At 34.7% G+C, this 23,238-nt stretch overlaps 1 protein-coding gene across 1 annotated transcript in view; it reads right to left on the bottom strand.

The window, feature by feature from the left end:
• Positions 1–23,238, bottom strand: part of LOC144443044 (NBAS subunit of NRZ tethering complex-like) — a 37,787-nt gene that overhangs the window by 3,788 nt on the left and 10,761 nt on the right. Inside the window, exons 20-56 of the mRNA XM_078132417.1 lie at positions 22,935–23,086; positions 22,131–22,259; positions 21,517–21,595; positions 21,195–21,299; positions 20,740–20,876; positions 20,098–20,256; positions 19,644–19,773; positions 18,930–19,064; positions 18,303–18,428; positions 17,911–17,958; positions 17,149–17,282; positions 16,268–16,453; positions 15,565–15,667; positions 14,959–15,203; positions 14,358–14,470; positions 13,765–13,844; positions 13,374–13,469; positions 12,496–12,617; positions 12,059–12,146; positions 11,587–11,661; positions 10,873–11,127; positions 10,097–10,235; positions 9,712–9,788; positions 9,197–9,497; positions 8,718–8,784; positions 7,895–8,005; positions 7,358–7,605; positions 6,659–6,777; positions 6,377–6,478; positions 5,701–5,814; positions 4,668–4,862; positions 4,027–4,083; positions 3,239–3,381; positions 2,723–2,821; positions 2,033–2,141; positions 1,002–1,088; positions 399–541 (exon numbers count right to left, since the gene is read on the bottom strand). Coding sequence (XP_077988543.1) covers positions 399–541; positions 1,002–1,088; positions 2,033–2,141; positions 2,723–2,821; positions 3,239–3,381; positions 4,027–4,083; positions 4,668–4,862; positions 5,701–5,814; positions 6,377–6,478; positions 6,659–6,777; positions 7,358–7,605; positions 7,895–8,005; positions 8,718–8,784; positions 9,197–9,497; positions 9,712–9,788; positions 10,097–10,235; positions 10,873–11,127; positions 11,587–11,661; positions 12,059–12,146; positions 12,496–12,617; positions 13,374–13,469; positions 13,765–13,844; positions 14,358–14,470; positions 14,959–15,203; positions 15,565–15,667; positions 16,268–16,453; positions 17,149–17,282; positions 17,911–17,958; positions 18,303–18,428; positions 18,930–19,064; positions 19,644–19,773; positions 20,098–20,256; positions 20,740–20,876; positions 21,195–21,299; positions 21,517–21,595; positions 22,131–22,259; positions 22,935–23,086 — 4,808 coding nt within the window. The remainder of the gene's footprint in view (positions 1–398; positions 542–1,001; positions 1,089–2,032; positions 2,142–2,722; positions 2,822–3,238; positions 3,382–4,026; positions 4,084–4,667; positions 4,863–5,700; positions 5,815–6,376; positions 6,479–6,658; positions 6,778–7,357; positions 7,606–7,894; positions 8,006–8,717; positions 8,785–9,196; positions 9,498–9,711; positions 9,789–10,096; positions 10,236–10,872; positions 11,128–11,586; positions 11,662–12,058; positions 12,147–12,495; positions 12,618–13,373; positions 13,470–13,764; positions 13,845–14,357; positions 14,471–14,958; positions 15,204–15,564; positions 15,668–16,267; positions 16,454–17,148; positions 17,283–17,910; positions 17,959–18,302; positions 18,429–18,929; positions 19,065–19,643; positions 19,774–20,097; positions 20,257–20,739; positions 20,877–21,194; positions 21,300–21,516; positions 21,596–22,130; positions 22,260–22,934; positions 23,087–23,238) is intronic.

Here is a 23,238-nt window from a genome sequence, read left to right as displayed (position 1 = left end):
TTATTTAGTCACTGGCCAAAAGTCAAAACACAGACCTTGTTGAATATGAAAAGCAAATGCACCTATACTTTTCTTAATTTCAGGAGCAGGAATGTGAAGAACAGTGGGACTGACTGTACAATAAGTACACATTATTTCTGAGCTAGGGAGTTAGGCTTACAGTATGTTTCAACAGGAATAGGGATTGACTCCCTGGCACATGTCAAATTTGTATCATTGACAATGAGTGACTGATACGATACATTTCTCTCCAATATTCACAAGACTAACAATGGCACTAGACTGTAAGATATGCCATGTCGCTCTGCACTCACTGTCCTGAAAGGGGTGGACCGATGGGTGAACACTATTGAGAGGTGACTAGGTTTTGTAGTAGTGTACTCAAGGCTTTAACTTACCACTGGTGAACACTATTGAGAGGTGGCCATGTTTGTAGTAGCGTACTCAAGGCTTCCAAGTGTTTCATATGAGTGTAAGATTCTAGCAGAGATTTAAAGACTGTCTGTCTACCGTCATCTGATCTCACATCATCTAAACTCAGCTGAAAGATGAAATAGAACCAATATGATATAACATTCCTTTCGATGAATGGATGAATGCATGGTATAGCTAAATGGCTTATACAAGCGTGATATTTACACTAAGTACACACACAAGACTTCACGCAAAACATATTTAATAGTTGTAACTTCTATAATAGCTTTTAGACTATTTTACTTTTAGAAAAAAAGTTACCTCATCTGTTGATGTCATCAAATGACAAACAACAAATTCATTAGTATTATGACAATGTTAATATGAATCTCACTATGTTGTGCCTTGTCATGTTCTCTTTGATTTTGCTAAGTTAAGTGTATGACAGTGGCTCACAACTCATGCCTGTCTGTGTTTCAGGTTGTGAAACACACACAGCTTTTTCTAGAGGTCATGAGTTTAATGTGGACTCTTTTCATGACACAGCGAAGGTCTACAGAGTTTGAATCAATGTTCTTTTAACTCACCTTGTGATTATCCCATGCTGATGAAATAATAGCATCTGATCTATAATACAGTAATAACTCATGGTCCTCACCAGATAGTTGAAAGGACTGTAAAAAAAAAAAGAAAAAAAAAGATCAGAAACTATACACTGTCATCCCTATTTAGCTGAATAATAAACTCACCCACTATACAACAATAGTGGACCATACCAAAAACAATACAAAGAAAGGGTAACTTGGTTAGAAAGAATGTTGAAATCCATGCTTCATGCCAGATCAGATTGATGGAAACCAATCCTACCTTTACTACTGTAGAGTACTAGGGAGAAGAAGATAGAATCATTGATGGGTAGATAGTAAGATGGAGAATGAAAAGAGAGAAGTTAAACAGTCAAAGAGACAACATATACACATCATGCACATAGGTATGAACCATAGTGAACATACTACAACATTAAGACTTGATGGATAGTTTACAATATCATGCACTATTGACAAGTAAGGAGTTACTTTCACTTTCATACTTTTTTGACAATGTATGTTTGACAGATTGTGACTTACTCCCGTTACCTTGCAGCCACTTTTGACAGAAGTGTCGTCACAAGAGGGCACCCTCACATGAGGAAAAACGAGGGCTAAAAGTCACATGGCAGTACATTATGGACAAATGGAATTTCAGTGGGGAGGGAAGGGGGCTGCTGTGAAAGATATTTTTGTTAATTTTTTTTTTTTTTTGGCATACATCTCTATGCACTTATGCACTCTTGAAACAAATTTCAAGGCTCAGCTCCCCCCTCCCCTCCCCTCATTCAATGAATGCAAAAACTTTCATTCTGCAGTGGTTGTATGAACAAGACAGTGAACCAGTGAACTGACTTCATTTCCATTTTAGAGTCAAATGTTGGCTCACAAAATATGACAATGAAGAGAAATGACCCCTAAAAATCAGTCATGAAATGAGATAATAGCATTCTGCACTGTTAACTTCACTGAATCTCAATACTGCTGGTATTAAAAAACATATCTGATACTTTTGTTATTTAAAGTTCTACCTTTTCCAGTAGGAGTAAAGTATCCATTCTAGGTTTCAATGGTAAAGTCATGTCAGCACAGAATGGTCTCAGTTCAGAAATAATGTCATCAGATTTCACAAAAGTGCCCCTGGAATCAAATAAATATGAATAAATTATAATATATTACACAACTTTTTAAAGCTTCATTGTTCTTGTGTTTTTGTTTCACAAAACAATATTCAATAAAAACTTACACATGAAAATTATCTATACTAGTTATGTACATATAACATTAGGGAAAATTGACTGACAACATAAACTGATAATTGATTGATTGATAATATAGGCTGATAATTGATTGATAATATAGGCCAGTGGCCTAATTTTCACATTGCTGTAAATCAACACATGGCTGCTTTCACCTTCACACTTTAGTTGTCATTTGTTTCTAACTGGCTAAAGTGCATGGGTAAGACTTTCACAATCCTTTTACTTCATTCTACTGAAAAATGAAATGGGGACCTGATAGGATGCAGTTTGTGGGTGAAGGCTATGCACTTCACTGACAGCAAGGATTGTTACCCTCAAGGGAGTTTAAGTATAACAGATAATATCCCTGTAGGTCTATGCATGGGTTTTAATTGTACAATGCCTTCAACATATTAGCAAAAAAAGCGCTATACTCAAATATACTATGGGAAAGAAGTCCTTGAACTTGTGTTTACTTACCCTTGTAGTGAGTGATTACTGACTGACTGGACCAAATGTCTTAGAAGTTCAAATGCTTCACTCTCAGCAGACACTGATGTTGGTAACTCACTCTCTGTCCTGTACAAGTGATGAACCAAATTAAACCATAAACAATAACATTTGAAATGTTAATATTCTTTGTCCGCTATCAAATATATATGCTAACACAGTTATTTGATAAGCCTTGGGGTATGGACAAAATTTAAAGTTTCAGAAAAGGCATTTCTCTGTAAATATTCATAAACTTAATAGTCCATATTTCTTAACAACACAGGCAAAAAGTCTTCTGGATTGACTGGAATACCTTGTATTCCTCAAATTAAATAAAAATATCTCACCCCAGTAACCGTGGTGACCGATATAATTTTGTTTTGACTTAAATAGTAACTTTTAACTTTGAAATTCATACAACTAATACGATGTATCTTTGCATAAGAATATTTTATTTTTATGCACACACTAGGGGCTACTTAACAATTTATGAGTACAACATACCTAAACATTGCAATTATGTCAAGGATAGCTTGTTGGTAGACAGTTAAAGGTTTCCACCTATCAATGGGTGATAATTCTAATAAATCATGAATTTTATCAACAGCAATTCCATCCACTACCATCTTCTTGACCAAAACCTTCAACTGTGATTGGGGGAAAAAATGCACAAAAGTGAACAAACTAAGGAAATTAGTAATTGAATCGTTAGTTTTAGATTTTTATTCAACAAGATAACTATTTTGGTCACTATGACTATATTATTTATATAAAGCTAGTCAGAATCTTTGAGCTTTTATATTAAATTGAATTGAAATTTATTCCCCACAAGAAATAAACATACAGAAAAGAAATAAATGATAACATCCAAAAGGAAACTGATTTCAAGTTGTGGGTGAGAGACTAGATTTTTATATGGTTAACTTTTGTTGAGAGAATTGACCTCCCCTTTTGTATGTTTCTATTGAGATTTCTCAACAGTAAAGAATTTACAATGTTAAACATGCAGAGATATCACACCTTGGTCTGATTTGTAATAATTCTCAACTCAGCTAAAAACATGTGATATACTGCATATGACAAAAATTCAACATCTGTCCAAAATTGTGAAATAGATCGGTATTTGAGAATTAGAACTGCATTTGTAGATGGGGAGACAGACTGGTGAAATAGTGCTGGGATATTTCATTTGTGTTACTATATGATATAGACTGAAGATTGATAAAACATAGGAACTGACATATTATACAATCAGACTTCTGTCCAGTATTACTGAAAATGACAGTACCTACCTTATCTTGTTCAGCCCTTGACAAATCATATTCTTTCCCATAATCCTGCTCCTTTTCCTATTCCATAGAGGATACAAAACATAACAGGAAAACACATTATATGTTAACACATAAACTCAGAATTTCTTGATGTTAAAACCAAATGTCCTTGCATTAGTACCACCTCATTAGTAGAGCTATATAATTCAGAATTTCTTGATGTTAAAACTAAATGTTCTTGCATTTATAGTACCATCTTATTAGTGGAGCTATTAGGATAACATATAAGCATTCATTTGTTCAGAATAAACTTTTTCTATATCTCTGACAGATACATTTTTTTCTTATACAAATCTTAATCCTGATCAGAGATGGGCCTTTAAAGCTCAATGTTTGAATCCCATGTTCTGGTATTAGCACTATCTTATCAATGGAAACATATTATTTTCTTTTGATGTCTAACTTTTTATATCTATGACACACAGCTGTTTCTATAACCCAAACTTTCATTTAAATCTGACATGGCCCTTTAAATTTGACTGAAATTCACTTATAGCAGTGTTGAGTAATCCTTCTTTAGATGACTGGAACTGACTTCATATCTTAGTCGACTGATGGTGAGCATGATTGTAATTTGGATCAAATAAAAGTTGAAAACTGACCTTCTGAGAGTTCTTGAAACTGACAACTAGTTCATTCTTTAGAGTGTCTAGATGTCGTTGTGACTGTTGTAAATGATTAACAGCGCCCTCATATGTCATGTCTTTACTCTGTTCACTCGGCTTCTGCTTACCACTTTGTTGTCTTGCATATTTCACAGCTCTACGTACTATGTCACTACGGCATTCCTCTACAAGCTGAGATCATAACATAGACAATGGGTACAAGTTTATGGACTCCAAAGCTCTACACACTATGTCATTACGATATTCCTCTACAAGCTGAGATCACAACATAGACAACGGGTACAAGTTATATATTTCACAGCTCTACGTACTATGTCACTACGACATTCCTCTACAAGCTGAGATCACAGCATAGACAATGGGTACAAGTTATATATTTCACAGCTCTATGCACTATAGACATAGACATAGACATTGGTAACAATATACTATTTTTTTTTCAAAACCAAATGTCACTTTCTCCAAAAGACAAAGTTATGTTGATGATTGACATCCAGAACTGAAAGTTTCCTGTAATGATTACTCTACGATTCCATTCATATTTAATTTAAACTTCTTGGAAAAGCTTGTTGATGGTGTGAAATTAGTTGAAGATTCAAACCGGATTTTGTACTGAATTACTACTTCAATGATTACTCAATGCTCTGCATAGCAATATATAAAACAGTTTGGAAATCATTAAAAACTAAGAAATTACAATTTTCAAGTATTACTACTAGGGTATGTCTTGCTTTCTTATCATCTTAAAGAATACGTTATATAGTGTGGGCCACTTTTGTAACAATGGTGGTATTAACTCCGAGATTATTAGCAAATTGAGATAACAAAAGCATCAAATTTATCAATGTCAATGATAAATTTACTACGGACACTGGCCATTGAAATCAAACAGTAAGATAGTTTTAGACACACATCTAGTACACATCTATTGCTTTTCATATACAAATGATGAATGGAGTCAGAATTTCCCTGTTTTCTTGAAAAACACAAAAACTCAAACAATACTTACCATTTGGATAGCTTGTTCAGTAAATGTAATATTGTCAATAAACTTGACAAAGTCAGCCGCTGTTAATCTTGAAAAGAATTCACCACAAGATTCATACCTATGCAACCAATCAGCCTGTAGGACATTAGGACATGAAGACAAAGTTTTTGATTGGGTGAATTTTGATCATGTGATTGTTTAGCATATTTGAGATCTTGTTATTCATTGGATGAATTTGACCTCTATATCATATCATGTATCCTTATATGGATTGTAATTATTCTGTGAGGTAATCTAATGGGGTCAGAGTTAGATGCCAAGTATGGACTTTATTATGAAAGTGAGATTGTGCACACAATTTGCATAAGATGTAACAATATTGTCATTTTCTTGAAAAATTCAAAACAAAATTGTCTTCTGCGTTTACCTTTATATTACTATTTGATTGATTGTTTGACCTGATCAAAGAAAGTGCCAGAAAAGATTTGTCTCAAACAAAACATTATTTCTTTATAATAACATATTACCCATATACATCATTGACATTAGACTGTAAGATATGTCATGTTGTACTGCCCTCACTGGCCGGGGTTGACTGATGTGTGAGGGCGCCCCATCCTGGCATACCTTACAGACTACCACATACACATACGTATGTTGAAAATCAATATCACCTGGACATTGTCAAGTTACTTACATTTGTTTCTGGTGTTTTCTTGGTACTCTGGTCGATCTCCCAGAAGTATTTTTTGATGTAGAGGCAAAATACTGAACTAGATGTAAGGAAACCTCCTTGTATCTGTAGGGAAAAACACATTGTCAAGTGATTCAGGAATAAATAAAAGATATATGATGTGATGTTGAATAGCACCCTCTATCAGGGGCTGAGTGCATAACTGCAAGAGCCATTCCAGTCCAAATGTTCTGTTTGAGATTATAAAAGTCACTTCCTAGAAACTCACTACAGATTGTTACATACCTGGTCTGGTATCTTATTTGCTAATTTCGCCATAACATGCACATTGCCACTGAGTAGAACTGATTGCATCACATCTAATGGGTTTTCTTCTCCACCCACTAGTCTTGCATAATCCAGACCTACAAACAATATTGGACAGGAGAAAAAACAAACTTAAAATTAAATCATGTTACAAGCACTACAGAACTTATCTAGCATTAGCTACTTTCTGTACATTAATTGATAAAGTCAACCTCCATTGTCTTCAATGTATTTAACATTGGAAAACATCTGTAGCTTATTTTTTTTTTTTTTTACAATTTCCTGATTCTTCAAGAAAGTTAATCCTCTCACTATAAAAGAAGAATTTGTTTGTACATAAAAAAAAATTCAAGCTGGGCAAAGCAGGATTTAACAATGGTTAGGGTCGGCCTCTCCAAAACATGCTGTCTTTAACATTTTATGTTTGCAACACTCTTGCATATTAATATTGTTATTGTTTTCACACGGTCAATAACCAAACTAACCAATGAGTGACTTCTAAGTCAGTTAGAATTTGATGAGAAGGATCTTCATGGATCAGTTTTGGCTCTGGTAATCTGGTACATATTTGCATACTAAGGATAAGACTCACCTGGGTATTATGGTACAAATTAGCATAATAAAGATTCGACCCACCTGGGTAACATGGTAGAAATTTGCATAATAAGACTAACTGACCTGGGACTGCTGACTTGATTTTCTTGAGTAGTTTTAGATGTACATCAGGTTTCATCAGTTCACTGACATCACCATTACTACAACTATCCAGTAATGTGTAGTAATAGATCAATCTAGTATGATCTGTGCCGCTGATGCTAGGAAGTATATAAGTCTTAGCCCTCTTGTAGAAATCAGCTGATTGGCTAACTAAACTGGGTAGGAATCCAATCAATTTGACTCTTTCTTCTATCTCTTTGGTAGGCAGTCTGTAAGTGGAGGAAAATTCAATCTAGTTTGCATATGGAAGAAATACACTCCTGACCTTCTTAAATATACTACAGTAACATTGAGTTGCCATGTTAAAACATATGTTTCTTTCTTTCTTTGGAACAAAAAAAAACTTGTATCATTCTGTTCCATAATGTATAGTATATACTTCACTTCAATGATGTACAGATAACATGATATCATCACACCAAAAGCACTATTATGATACCAAATCAACAGTTTGAGAAATTATCAACCAAAGAAATTCAACCTTAGTTGTCAACCTACCCACTTTCCGAGAATAGGTATTCCAGATGAGTCATGTAGACCTCCCATAATGATAAACCATATCGTTTGGCCAAAGACACCGATATCTCAAATACATCATTCTCTGAAGTCCTGTGCATAAAATGACTTTTGTTAAAGTTCAGAGGTCATCCAATACGTTGCATGGCTGGATGAAGTATTTCTTAGTTTCTTGCCCCACACACAATGCATCATGTTGTTATCACTATACAAGCTCACATCAATTCCAACTTCTGACTTCGTATGGCACCTGAGTTCACTTGGGGAAAACTTCTTTTATAAATCATGTAAATTTCAGCTCTGAAACAAAGTTTACTCTGAGTGTCCCTAAGTGTTTGTAGTGTGGGACCCCAAGACATCCCCAGTTACTGGCTATGTAATGTGGGACCCCAAGACATCGCTAGTTAATGGCTATGTGTTTGTAGTGTGGGACCTCATGACATCCCTAGTTAATGGCTATGTGTTTGTAGTGTGGTACCCTCAGGTGCATGTATGACTCTATTGTTGAGATGTATACTGTAGTTTTCCACTTTATCTAACATTTGATTGGACTGTAAGATACATCATCCTGCTCCGCCCTCATCTGCCTCTCTATCTAACTGTAGAATTCTGTAGAACTAAGACAGCAACTTCAAAAGATTTAGGCCCTACCCTGAACTGGTAATTAGAAAGTTATACAGAGAAGGGTTGATCAATGTGTGAGGGCGCCCCGTCATGGCATACTATACAGACTAACGTTTGATACACTTTATCTTAGTTTGATCATAGACCCGATGGTTTGATGTGACAAGAGATCGCTACTTACATTGCTAATCCTACAATGGTTTCTTGTTTATAGTTGTTATCTCTGGTAAACCTGGCAACATCAACACCTGGTCATTAAATCAATAACGTTATGGTTATAACAGGATTCAAATTAAAAGGGAAATTCAAGTATGGTTGAAACTATCCCAAATGTAGTAAGGATTTTTACAACCTGTTTTTCAACCTCGAAGCAAAGCAATTCAGAGTCTACCATAATTGCTTGTAGAATTCATATAATCAAGATTCTTGAATTTTGAAGGATGAAAATATTTTCCACATTAACTTACTTTTATAAATTCATCTAAGTAAGAGTCACTGATTTACATTAAGGTAAATGTAATGACGCCATAAAATGTATCTTTAGCATACCAAGTCATGATATTCCTGCACTAAAATATTTTGTTATATGCTGATTTATCAAACTTGAGATGCCACATACATATTTTTTCCAAAAAAAAAAAGTGACAGAATTTTCCTTACCTCGTCCAAGACTCCTCAACATTTCACCCTGCATGAAATCAGCAAGTAACTCAACATAATGTTGTAACTTTGGAACCAAGGCTTTGACTGACTCTGACCAATCAGGATTGCTCTGACTGGTCACATGACTGATGACAACATCAATGACCTTATTTGGTGAGTGGAGGTAGAGGTCACTGACATTTGAACCCAGATATGAGGTCATGGATGTGTAAATCTGTAATGCATAGAAGTAGGCTGCTAGTTGCAAGGACATGGCTGTACGAGGCAATTTTTCCAACACTTCTTCTGCATCCAGTGGCTAAAAAGAAAACAGAAAATCATATGTAAGCAGATTAAAAACACCAATAAACTTTGTCCTGAAGGCAAAGCATTGCTTACAATTATTTGGAATCTATTGCAAAGACAAAGTAAAAGAATTTGGTCATTTGCTTTAATGCATATATCCATGGATATGAAGCAGGAAATATGAAAAATGGAAAATGAAAACTACTGAACCATAAAAGTATATTTACCTGTGGAAGTGTAAGAAGATAACCAAGTCCAAGAGACATGTCTTCAGTTAGTGCATCCCTTGCTAACTCTAACAACACTGAAATAGTAAGTACCAGGTGTATGTATAGATCATGAAAAATCAGCAAGAAATATCATCAACAAGAAATATCAAGGCTTAGTCACCCTCTGTCTGTCTGTCTGTCTGTCTGTCTGTCTGTCTGTCTGTCTGTCTGTCTGTCTGTCTGTCTGTCTGTCTGTCTGTGTCTGTCTGTCTGTCTGTCTGTCTGTCTGTCTGTCTGTCTGTCTCTCTCTCTCTCTCTCTCTCTCTCTCTTTCTCTCTCTCTCTCTCCTTCCCTCCCTCCTCCCTTTCAAAGTAAAATGGTTGTACATTAGCATTATGCTAACCTTCTGAAGTGGGCTGTACAGAACTGCCATGAGTTCTAGTCTCTTCCAGTTTGCCAGTTCTCAGCAGGGAATGACTCAGAAATTTAACAGTAGAACTATCCACAGGAATGCTGGAGAACTTTCCATAGTTGATATCACTCTGGTAGATTTGTAGACAAGTTAACCAGTCAGTATTTATAAGACAAGTTTCTTACATATCCTATACAGGCAATTTTTTTTATAAAACATATTTCTTACTTATCAAATACAGGCAATTTTGTATTTGAAATACCGTGGATATGTAGACTTACAGTTTTGTCATTGTGAACACTCAACATGTGACTGAGAGTATTATGAGGAATACCGACCAATGACAAAACTTTCACTGCATGAACTATGTAAAGACACTTTCTAATATTGAATACTGTGCATTTTCACAGATACAGTATATAGCATTGTTTAACAAAAGTAAGAAAATTCTATAGAAATTGCTTTAATAAAATGTCTAACACGACTAGAATCTGATCAAGCTAATCATGAAATTAAATATTTTACCTATGTACAATGTTGTAGATGATAACATAACAATTAATCTTAAACATGACAATGAAGTTCAGGTTTAGTTCTGTAGAAATATTCTCATACAGGCAACAAGTACAATCTTAAATATTCTCATGTCCTTAAAATATTTTTTTCCATTCCTTAAACACTGTTTGCTTTTTAGACCTATTCCTCTTGATTCTTGAAGAAAATCCTATAATAAAACCATCTAAAATGAATTCGAGAGTATTCTATACCTGGCTTATATAGCTGTTAGTTATCACAGTTTCATAGAATGGATGGCACCCTTGTCTCTCCATCCCAGAATTCCCTTCTCCACCATCTGTTTCTGTGGTAAAACTGCTGAGTGGCCTCATCCAGTTTAGTGTATTCTTCCACCATTGTTTGTCACTGACTGTTGCTAAGACAGCTTTGGTTGTCATGGTAGTGTTTGTCAGTACCTCCCTAGTTACTGCTCTTGTCTTTTGAAGGGGACTGTTGTACTGTTTGGGCTAATACACAAATACCAAATAAATATGAATATCATTAAAGTATGACTCACTGAAACATATCACAGCTAACATTATCCTGGCTGGGATGTCAGAATTAAAGACAGTCTCACAGGGTAGATCTGGTAAAACTTGCTTAGATTATCATAATTTGGGTGGGAACCACATTAAAATACTTGGTGAACTAACTAGTAGATTTTACCCAATGACCTAAACAGAAATACTGAAGGATTTCCAATGATATATTATTACACAGAGATGATGATATTACAAGTACAATTATCATGAAATATTTGATTCAATATTTACTAGTGAAGTAAAGGTAACATTTGGAACACTCCATATATGTTCAAAATTTCTTAAGACTTTTGTAATACAGCATAATTTGCAAAGAATAAACAAATATATTGCAACATAAGTAGATTCAGAAAAGTAAAAAAAAAAATCAATTTTGACATTTACCTCAACCACTGCCACAGATTCTTCCTCATTTTGTTTATCAACATCCATATGTGTATCAACAGTTTGGTACAGGATCTATACAAGAATGATGATTAGATTTCTTGATTGGTAACAAAATTATGAAACATTGCAAAGTTATCAATATTGCCCCCGGCAGTGATGTATTCATATCTGACCTCTGGGTTAGCAATGATGTAAAGTTTGAGTATGAAATGCTATACAAAGACTGTTCAGAATTCAAACTTATGCTCCTAGTTATTAAGGATAAAACGAGAATTGACACCATTGATTATATTACAGCATGCCTCCAGCACCAGTTTCCCCGAATATCGACATTCTCAAATCTTTCCAAACTATTTTGAACATAAAGGTTTGTTCCTGGTCCTGTTGAAATGGTAGATAGGGCTCACCATATTGCTTTCAAGGAAACTGACAATCTTTATTTTTCCATAACATTTAACTATTTGCTTACCTGTGTCTCCAGTAAACTCCGAGACTTCATCAAAGTCTCAATAATGTCTGCATCACAGTACGTCAATGCATATGATAACAATGATCTCCTGCAATTAAACAATAATTTGTACAATTATCTAAAAACATATTTTCGGAGCAGAAAATTTTGAAAGCTCTTTAACTGACAAATACAGTTCAAAAAGTACATGTATTGTACAAACACTTTCCATCCATCTTGTCTTTTCCATGAATTTGGAACAAGGGCACTGTGAATTGAGCAATGACATTTCTGACACATGCTGGTACAGTACATCTGTGACAATAACGACTGAATGGACCAATGGTTGTATGACAGAAAGGCCTGGTCTTGGCTGGGTCAGATACAGTTGACTCATATTATGCAAAGATAGATATATCTAATCAAGTCAAAATGACTATTATAATTATGATAATTACCTTGCAGTAAGATCTTTAAATTCCTCACATTCTCCTAACTGTTTACATACATTCCATGCTGGATGGTAACATTGACTCATTAAGTCACTGCATGTCTGGTAGGCTACTCTGTAATCCTTAGCCTGCAAACAATAAAATATCAATCTAATATTGAAACAAATCCGGCAGTATAGATCAGTTTGTATGAAACAAAGGTTGCATGTAAATTAGCTCATTAGCATATATGTCTGCAAAAAAATAATATCAATCCGGTAACAAATTCCACAAAGTATTAACCAGTTTTCTGTCTGTATGATCATCAACTGTAACAGTTAATGACAATAAGCTCAAAATCTCAATGGTCAAGTGATTTGATGACATCCAATGTTGAGCTGACAGCAAGGTTGCATATAAATGAGCTCATTAGCATATATTCAGCAAATACAAGTGACTATGTAGACAATGTAACTTTGTAGACACAGAAAAACTGTTGATGAATCTGATATTCGCGACTGCAACATTATCTGATGACATCATTTGATGGAGCAATATTGCAAATTAATTAGCTGATTAGCATAAAATGTAATACCAGGTACTCATTTTAATTAAGTTGACAAAAAATCACTGTGGATAAAATCAGCAACCAACAGCAGATGTCATGTGTTTGTTCATATAGCCTTGCATACTGAACAGCTAATTTGTATATTTTCTGAATGTGGGAGATTTACTCTGATGAACATTCACACTGAGCAAACTCTTAACAATCACAATAAACCCAGCATCAATATCCCATAATATTTTCAAACAATTTCAGTAGCCATAGTACCCTTTCATCATCCTTTTGAAATACCTGATTGAATGTTTTTACATGAGAGTAACTACTTCCTTTAATACTGTACCTTCAGTGCGGTCTCAGAAATGAGAACCATGACACGTCCGTTCCTTTCTTGAACATTCTCTCCGGACACCCTCAGAAGTTTAGCAAGACGCAGCAACTAAAAGAATTACAACATATCACATAGTAAGTCAGAAATATGACAGAATGTCAGCAATGGTGTTGTTGCACAACTGCAGGAATGATGACTAGAAACACAACTCAAACATTGAAAACCAATTCAAAAGATGCATACTTGGAATAGCATGTACATGGTTTTGTGAAATTTAAAAGAAAAGTCCAGTCAGACTTATATCTGTCTCGTATAAGTACACTTGTATTGATTCATCTGAAACCAAAAGTCATTCACTGCACGCCAGAGATTCATTTTGATTCAAATGGAGATATTCAAATACCTTGGAAGTTTGTTTGTATGTTGTATTACTTGACTGTAGGGCCTTGATTACCAGATCTATCCTATCCTCACACAGTCTCACTGCAAAACAACAAATTTAGGAAAGCAATGACTTTACTGATCATCAAAGGAAATTGTTGAAGATTCAAAAATGAAAGGAAACCAAATGGCAATACAGATAAATGGTGATTTTGTTGAAAGAAGCCAAAAGATCTTAGTTGTATTTGCTATATATACATGTATAATATCTTCATCATTATTGAATAATGTGATCGATACAAACTTGCAAGATTTTTTTTTTAACTTTATGAGTAGAAACATTCATTTGTATTGATTTAACTTAATTTCTTACTTTAGTTTCTACAATACTTGGTTTAGGTAATAGCAGCCATACCAATGGTCAACATTACTTTATGATAGGAAAGTTTTCTTTTCAACATTTCAAAAGTATGGTTTCTCATATATAAATAATATAATTTCAAATATAATTTAATTCTCAGATAAAATAAATTAAACCCTAATGTATAGAAATTCTGGATGAACTAGGTACAACATCAACATACTCGGTGATTTCAAAGAAGTCTGTTTCATTACCTTGTAAAGGTAGGATATCCACCTGGAAATCATCTAGAAGTGACAATGCACCTATCAAGTCTATTTCTGTCTGTATACTAGGTGGTGTGTCTGTTATCAACTTTAAACACGCTCTAAGAGAAAATATCATGGGAATTATGTTAGATTAACAAAAAAAATTGTTTCTGGTCAGTGCACGCATCACTTAAATACCATCACGTCAGTCTTTTTGTGTGTGTCCAGCACATGCTGCATGCATGCAGATCCAGGGGGAGGGGGCGAACACAAAAATAACCCTCCCTACTTCAATGAAGACAACTGCAGAGCCAATCATGAGCAAGGAAATGACATCTGCCCCACATACACATTTGCTGTAAAGTACTAAATAAAAAGAACCGTAACTGTTATAAATAGTAGATTGAGTGACAGGTTTCTTGAGAATCAAAAAAAATTGTGTCGTCAGACAGAATGTCTAGACTGTAAGATACGTCGTGACATTTCGCCCTCACCAGCCTCCTCTCATGTGTTAGAGGTTGGCCGATGTTTGAGGGCGCACCGTCACAGCATACCTTACATACTAACAGAATGTCCTGACCAGAAACAATTTTGTTTTTGCCCTTACCTTGCTAAGTCCATACATGGATCCATCAGGTTGGCAGATGAATTGAAGTATTCTCTGGCTGCATCTAAAACCAATTCTACAGCTCTAGAGTATACAACTTTAGTCTCTGAATGCATAGCACTGTGTAGAATACCACTTAGATTGTTGGCAGCCTCTGTATTCCCTGCAGCACTACTTATCATCATTTCAGATGCTAGTCTGAAGTTATCATTGTTACCAGAACATAGAAGGCTCTCTGTGAAGATCTGAAGATAGAAATAGACAATGGGTGTTATAGAGCAGTTACTTGGAAGTTATCAATGTTACTAAAACAGAATCTCTGTGAAGCTCTGTAGATATATAAATAAGTAGCAGCAAGAAAGATGAAAATGATATGTCAGCTGTTTACATTGATAAAAATTTACACATGCACACACACACACACACACACACACACACACACACACAAGTTCAGACTGACAGCGAAATGCAATCACATACATTGAAACAATGAAACACTGATGGCAGACAGACAGGCAGACAGACAGACAGACAGACAAACTGACAGACACACACACACACACACACACACACACACACACACAATTCATTTTGTATAAAACTTACTTCACAACAGACTTGTTGGTCAATACACTTGTACACTTTCTGCTGTAGTTGTAACACATTTTTCAGTAGCTGTCTCCAGCCAGACTCTTTCAATGGCACTTTTCTGGTAGGGAAAAATTGAAATGTAATCTAATGAGTATCCCATATCCAATTGACAATGATATTGATACCAATTGACTTTTTACTTTTTTAAAGGGGAAGAATGTACTCTAAATGATGAACAATGAGTATAGAATAATGTACTGACTGTAACATACTCGTTAAGTGTAACAAAGTGAGGGAATTTTTTGTATAAGGGTAGGGTAGGGTAGGGTAGGGTAGGGTAGGGTAGGGTAGGGTAGGGTAGGGTGAGGTGAGGTGAGGTGAGGTGAGGTGAGGTAAGGTAAGGTAAAGTAAGGTAAGGTAAGGTAAGGTAAGGTAAGGTAAAGTAAGGTACTACACCTTAAAGCAAGGTAAGGTAAAGTAAGGACTACCTTAAAGCAGATGATTAAAATAACTGAAATTTAACAATTTCTGTCTTTTGTGATGCAGACCCATGCAAACTTCAACATGTTAGACTACAATCAGCTGACAGCATATTAGAATAAGGAGTGTGATCTTATCAACATCATTGATGGCAATCTAGAAAAGATTTTAACTTCTTCTGACAGTTCTTCGAAAATTCAAATGTTCTATTTTACAAGTTGAAGTAAATAACTCTTACCTGCTTGCAGCTTTCCTTGTTAATTTCACAAATATTTGTTTAGCTTCCTCCACACTGTTTTCAGTATCTTTGAGTACATGTATAGGTGTTGGTAGTCCATTATCTTCTAAGATACCAGCACCAATAAGATGGTACTCTAGTTGATCTCTTCCATTGTGTAATCTGGCAATCCCCTCTCCTATGAAGCTGTAAAACCAACATTATCAAAAAAATTAGACCCTGAATAATTTATTCAAATTGCAACTTTTATTTACTAAATAGAATATCCAAATTTTGCATTTACTGATATGGCTCTAACATTGATTGTATCACAAGTGAGCTGTCAGCTATCAATTATGGGGTGCCACAATAATCAATACTTGGCCCTCTCTTGTTTACAATTTTAATACACTGAGAGAATTAAAAGAAGTAACACTGAAGTAAAGCACTTTCTCTATGTGCTACTACACTCGTTTATAGCATTCGCACATCAAGTGTAAAAGTACACTGTTTCATTCGGTTAATTTACAAGCCTAGTGTGAGGCCGTTCTAATGCAGTCAATAGCAAATGAAACAGTATACTTACATGAAACAGTATACTACACATGATATGGACACAAATGAAACAGTATACTACACATGATATGGATGCTATAAACGATCGTGGTACATACAGAAAATGCTTTATTTTGGTGTTATGAGTTGTAATATGCCACTACAATTTGCAGTTTCAAGGACACGGCATAGTCAAGGTGGGCTTGCAAAGGGTCTGAAGCTACCTTGCAATCAGCTAATGTTGTCATCAACTGTTCAGCATGTTCCAGCTTTGTGTTCAACTTGTCCTATTTAATAATTGTCCTAGTAACTGATGGACATACACTTTCATATTATACAAAACTCACCCATATCCTCTCTTTGGTAGATACTGGAATACAGCCCATGCTTGGTTAAGTTGGTCATTACGTTCACAGTTATACACACACTCTAACCCAATTGATAATACTTGATTACTCTCCTGTATAATAGGATTGGGTTTCTGAAAAATGACACCAAGACAAGAAAACACAGTTTTCAGTCAAGCTCTGAATATTAAAATATTTTGACAAAAACAGATCAAACCGTTATGATCTTGTCTATCTGGTTTTGAAAAGAGTGTCCACATCTTTGTTACTTTTATCTCTTAAGAAAGCTTCAGCTTTTTCATGCTTCTGCTAACCATTAAGCCGTTCTTCATCTCGCGGCAGATTTCACGAGATCCCACGTGAGCCAATTCATCCATAGCAACCACTTGAGGAGGGTCAAGCTGAAAGTGTAAAGCACTTAGCAACACTATTGTTCTCAATGTCATCACACATGGCCACAGCAAAAGCTTGACCATGATCACGTTTGACAACCATTGTTGCTAGACATATTTGCATATCTTGTGAGATCTGGAATGAGACATTAAATCCCTTATTACTAAACATGACTGTTGATTGTAATGGGTAATTAAAGGAATCTACACTGTGATAATTCTCTCAGTCTTATGCCTACACTGTTTCTCATTTGGAAAGTCCATGTGAACTCTTCTAGTATCTAACTAACTCCAATTGGAACTCTCAGATTTGAAATTTCACACTTATCTATGACTAAATTAAATTTACAACAAATCCATGAAAACTTACGTCTTCTCTAGAGTTTTCAAAGATTAACATAGGGAAAGTAAGATCCTCCTGCAAAGAAAATGAAAAATACACAATATGTATATATCAAATATTATCAATGAGAAAATAACACATCAATTGCAATTTGTGTTGTTCTTGGCAATTTTCGTTAAAATTCTTACTTCATTGATTAATTCTTTTTGTCGTCTGCAAGTTAAACTGTTGTTGCTATGACATCATTTGACCCTAAATGACACCGTCAAAGCTGGACTTTGATAAACACTGGATATGGTCATGTGATAAAAATCTGTTATCAAACCATGTCATTATCACATTATTGTTACACCATATCATCTCTCTAAGAGACATCTCAACTAAGAGACAGAAAAATCAATTTTAAAGTATTAGATTACCTTTGCGAGTGTAATTAGGTATTCTCTCATGATTTTCATTGCAGCCCCTTTGTTTCTTCGTTCACACCTCTGAAGAAATGGTATCATCCAATTCTTGACATTCTTAATATACATTTCCTTGGTTGGCTGAACAACAAACAGAACAAGGTCAAAGTATGTTTTACAGATACCAGAGTTTGCTCACATTTTTAGATTTAGAAATTTTAAGACTGTTGAAACAATAATCACCGCATTAGATTGATTTACAGAATACTCCTTCATTTTCATTATGACTACATTCAAATCTCACAAAGAAATGAATTTAATATGACAAAGGCAATGTGGTAACTGTGATGTCATCACCAGAAGTATTCCCATAAACCTAAGCCAGAAATCCCCAAAATGGTCAAAAACATGCAAAGTGCAGTAGGGCTTATTTACAAGATTTTAAAATTGTGCAAGTTACCCAGGTGCTATTTTATCACTCAAAATTATATGTAAGTTGATAGCAGTAATCAGTACAGGTGTACTAAAGGCAGGAATAAATCTGACTGGACTTTTCCTTTAAGTGAGTAATCAATACAATTGTACTACAGGCAGAAATATGTCTGGCTGGCCTTTTCCTTTGTAAGTTATTTGCACTGTTACCTTGGACAGGAGAAGTCTTAATTTGTCTATGTCTTCTAATTTCTGAAAATCTTCAAATGTCATACTTGGTTCAGTGAAGCACTCATAGATAAGTGTTTCCATGGTAACCAAATCATCATGAAGTTCTTCAAGTCCCTATAAAGAGAAAAAAATCAAGTTAGATTATACATAGACCCTACCACCAGTATGGTGTACAGACTATATCATTATGAATATGATTATATAAACACTAAGATATAAAACTGGTTTTAGAACACTTTGCCTGTTTTCAAATTCATTGGCAGACAACATACTATGGTCAGTCTAAACTTTCCCTTCTCAAAACCGTTGCTTTACAGTACAAAAATATTACCCTTGCCTTGAGAGAAAAATTAGGAAACCTAAGAGTAAGACCTGTTAACATATTCAAGTGAAATTTATGAAATTATAAAGTACAGCATAATGATTAATCACAAAAGTGATATTTAGGAAGAATACATCACTCATACTTCATATTTACGTAATTTTCACAAGGTGAAATTATTTACAAATAAGATTCACTTGACTTAAAAAAAGTATTTCTCGAATTGTAGCACTCTTAACTGTTATGCGCTTCATGCAATATGTTACTCCAAGCAGCACATGCATTGTTGCAATTTTATCAAGATGACATGATTCACATAATGATACCCATGGTATCAGGTGACCCTAAGGTTATGACCTTTGACCACTGACCTCTACATTTTTCTCAATACCAAGTCTGATCAGCTCCAATGAATTGTCTACTTGTCTGGAAAACCCTTCAATTTCACAGGCTCTGAATTTATACCAGTCAGTTAGCAGAACACTGGTCAGATTTTCAGTCCTGTGTAAAATTCAATAAACATAAAATTCATGAACTAAGATACCATGATAAGGTAAGAGTCTGAAGAACTTGGTGTCTCACATATATATATATATATGTAAGCACATTCTGAAATTGTGTTGAAGTCATTCTCACCTTGTTGGCAATGGTCAATTATGGGACCAATTTCCCTGAAATTCAAAGTTCTTAGAATCGCTACAAAACTTAGTCATATGAAAGCGTGCTCATCCTTTTGAAGTAATAAAAAGAAATCTGAGTGTTCACTATCTTGTTTTCAAAGGAAATAGAGAATGTTTTATTTTACCAAGCTGGTTCTAACTTTACCTGTATTTCAAGAGGTGTGGATAATCTTCATAGAGGAAATCTCCTAAATCTAGAGTTACTGGGTCTACGTTAGATTTACAGACTTCTTCTTCACACCAATCTTTGTCTCGCCATGATTCCTCAGGCCATTCTATTACATCTGGGTCATCATGACGAAATCTGTAAAGTTCACAACCATGTAAAACGTATTCATGATTTCAAGATCTTTCATATCACCTTTAGTCTGACTCAAAAAGTGACTCCAGGTTCAATTGAACATATATTTCTCTACACATTCCATACAACTACAAGACTCATCTTTCAACTTCCGAAGTTGAGCTCTTCCAGAAAGAGTGCATTGTACATGTTCAACACTGCTTGAATATAATTTATAAGTTATTAGTGCAACTTTAAAAACTTTTCTGCTTTTACGTACTTGTTCTTTTCAATTTAGTTCAGTCAACGCTTTATCCCTACAGTTATTATTTTTCCATTGGATATCATTTCATGCTATCTAATTTTTATGTTGTTTCCAGTCAGCTTCTTGTTTTATATATAATATCTGTATTCTATACATAAGAACAGATTTGTCTGGATACAGAAATCTATCAAGTTAGAAATACCAACCTTTAGATTTCATTACGACAGTCTAACAGTACTCACCCTGCCTGTGGTAGTAGTGTTCTATACTGGAATGGCAACATAGTTTCTGGAAAGTTACTAATAATGGCCAGTCTGTGGGGTAGAGTGTCTTTGCCATGGTAGGTGAATATTGAATCTACTGCATTCCAGTCACCCTCCTGCACACAAATAATATTAATATTAAAGTAAAATATCAACTATATCATACGGGTAGGTGACAGTAGTATTCCAAAGAAAGCAGCAAAGGATGAACTGAAATGTCTATGATATGCAACTACCTTTCAAGCACTAATTCATGTCTGTTTGTCTGGCTGTCTGTCTCTGTAGCTCCCTCTGGGATTATAGCTAGGCTATTGTTGTTTCTTTTGTCCATCTGTCTGTCTGCCTGCCTGTCTGTTTGTTTGTCTGTCTGTCTGTCTCCTCTCCCCCACTATTTCAAACTGCCATGATACTACATGATATTGTAAATGACCTACCCTTGCATATTCCACTGCAGCTTCCACAATATTTTGACTACGAAATTTGCGGAAATATTTATCAATAAAACGTTCTTCAGCAGCGCAAGCACCACCTAGTATAACCTGAAGGAATAGAAAATCACAAATTATATTGCTATAATTATTTTAACTGCATGTCTCTTGAATATTACACTTGTTAGCTGTACATCAGATTATATCTATGAAAAAAAATATTGATTGATACAATTCTCGACAAGGTTTTTTGTTTGTGTTTGTTTGTCTGTTTGTTTGTTTGTTTGTTTGTTTTACATTCATACTGATTTACACACACTATTCCTACCTCATAAGTTGCCAGTCTGTCAAGATAAGTCAGTAATTTCAGCCGTGATCTACACAGCTCTTTCTGTTCAAGTTTTAAACTGAAATACAAAATTATATTATTAATCACAAAGAAACTTTATCATCATCATCATCATCATTGTTGTTGTTGTTGTTGTTGTTGTTGTTGTTGTTGTTGTTTTTGTTTTTGTTAATGTCATCATTGCTGACAATGACAACAACAGATGTCAGACAATGAGAAAGTAAACATCTATTGCAGCAGAATTGATTTTGATCAGGGCAAACGTCTCTAACTTGTTATTCAAAATATCATATCCCTTTATTCCCTTCATATCAGGCATAACGCTTTCATTTTTGACAATTTTCTGTATATATTAAGACATGCAAGCACTAACAAGATTCACCAGAGTTTTCTACAGCATTTTGAGTCTATAGATACAAGTATCAAAGAAAAATGTGTTTTCCATTTGTGAAGAACATTGCACATCAATATTGGTATTAGACATTTCAATGAACTGGATAATTGTAAGAATGATAGGACTGTTCTTAATGGGATGCATGGTATTCAACATTTGAACTGTTGGATATTTGTAAGAATGATAAGTTTGTTCTTACTTGGAGAAATTCACTTGCTGTAACATTTCTTGTCTTCTTTTTTCTTCTCTTTCCTTCCTTCTTTCCTCAGAATCTTCTTCAAAATCTTCATATTCATCTCCATATGAAGTGTCTCCACACATAATAAATCTAACAAGATGATACAAAGATATTAATTTTGACAATCTACTTTCACATACTGTTTTGAGAAATGCTTGACTTGCAGTAACAGCATAATAGTATTGTGAGAATGAATGTTCATGGACTCCAGATTCAAAGTTATTGATGAAAATTTCAACTCAAAGAGTCAAAAATTTATTGGAAGTGAATCCCAAACATCTCATAACCATTGTGACAGCTGACAATGGCCCATTGTAGTACACCCCTAACGATGCTGATGAGATGTCTACAAAAATTTAGTATTCGCTAACAAGAAATTTTGGCACTGTAAGTAGAAATGCTCATTCATAACATAACATAACATTATGCTTTCTCTTGTTAACATTTACATGGGTCTGTGGTCATACTCTGTATAATATTTTGACAGTGAATGAGGCTATTTTCTTCTTCAAAGTGCACATAATATCTAACAAACATACATATAAATCATACATGAAATAGGGGAAATAATTGTCATATTCTGGACTTTTTGAAAATATTGAGTAATAAATGCTTCAATACTTGCCTTCCTCTATCTTCACCTTTGCCAATAGCAATCAATGCCTCCAGGTCAGTTCCTCTCAAAGTACAGACTATAGTCAACTTTTAAACTGTGTTCAACACATATTAATATGACTGCACTGTAAAATGAATATGGATACTTGCCTTCCCCTATCTTCACCTTTGCCAATTGCAATCAATGCCTCCAGGTCAGTTCCTCTCAATCCATACAGTAGTAACTCTTTGGCTGCATCTACATCTTCAGGTACTCTTTCTAAACATTCATGTAGTACCCATGATCTCTTAGTAATTTTACTCTATAAAAGATAACACAAATGACAAATTACTTTATGGATATCAATTATGCAGGTGCACCTTTATAGTAAACATTCATCCATTGTTGTTAGCAATAGCAATAGATTCAATGAGCAATCATGGGAGAAAGGTATGAGTTAGTTTAGGAATTTTG

This window comes from Glandiceps talaboti, chromosome 12 (genome assembly GCF_964340395.1).
Source record: "Glandiceps talaboti chromosome 12, keGlaTala1.1, whole genome shotgun sequence".
NCBI classification, from domain to species: Eukaryota; Metazoa; Hemichordata; class Enteropneusta; family Spengelidae; genus Glandiceps; species Glandiceps talaboti.
The sequence above is the reverse complement of the archived record's forward strand: the minus strand, read 5'-3'. Positions and strand labels throughout refer to the sequence as shown.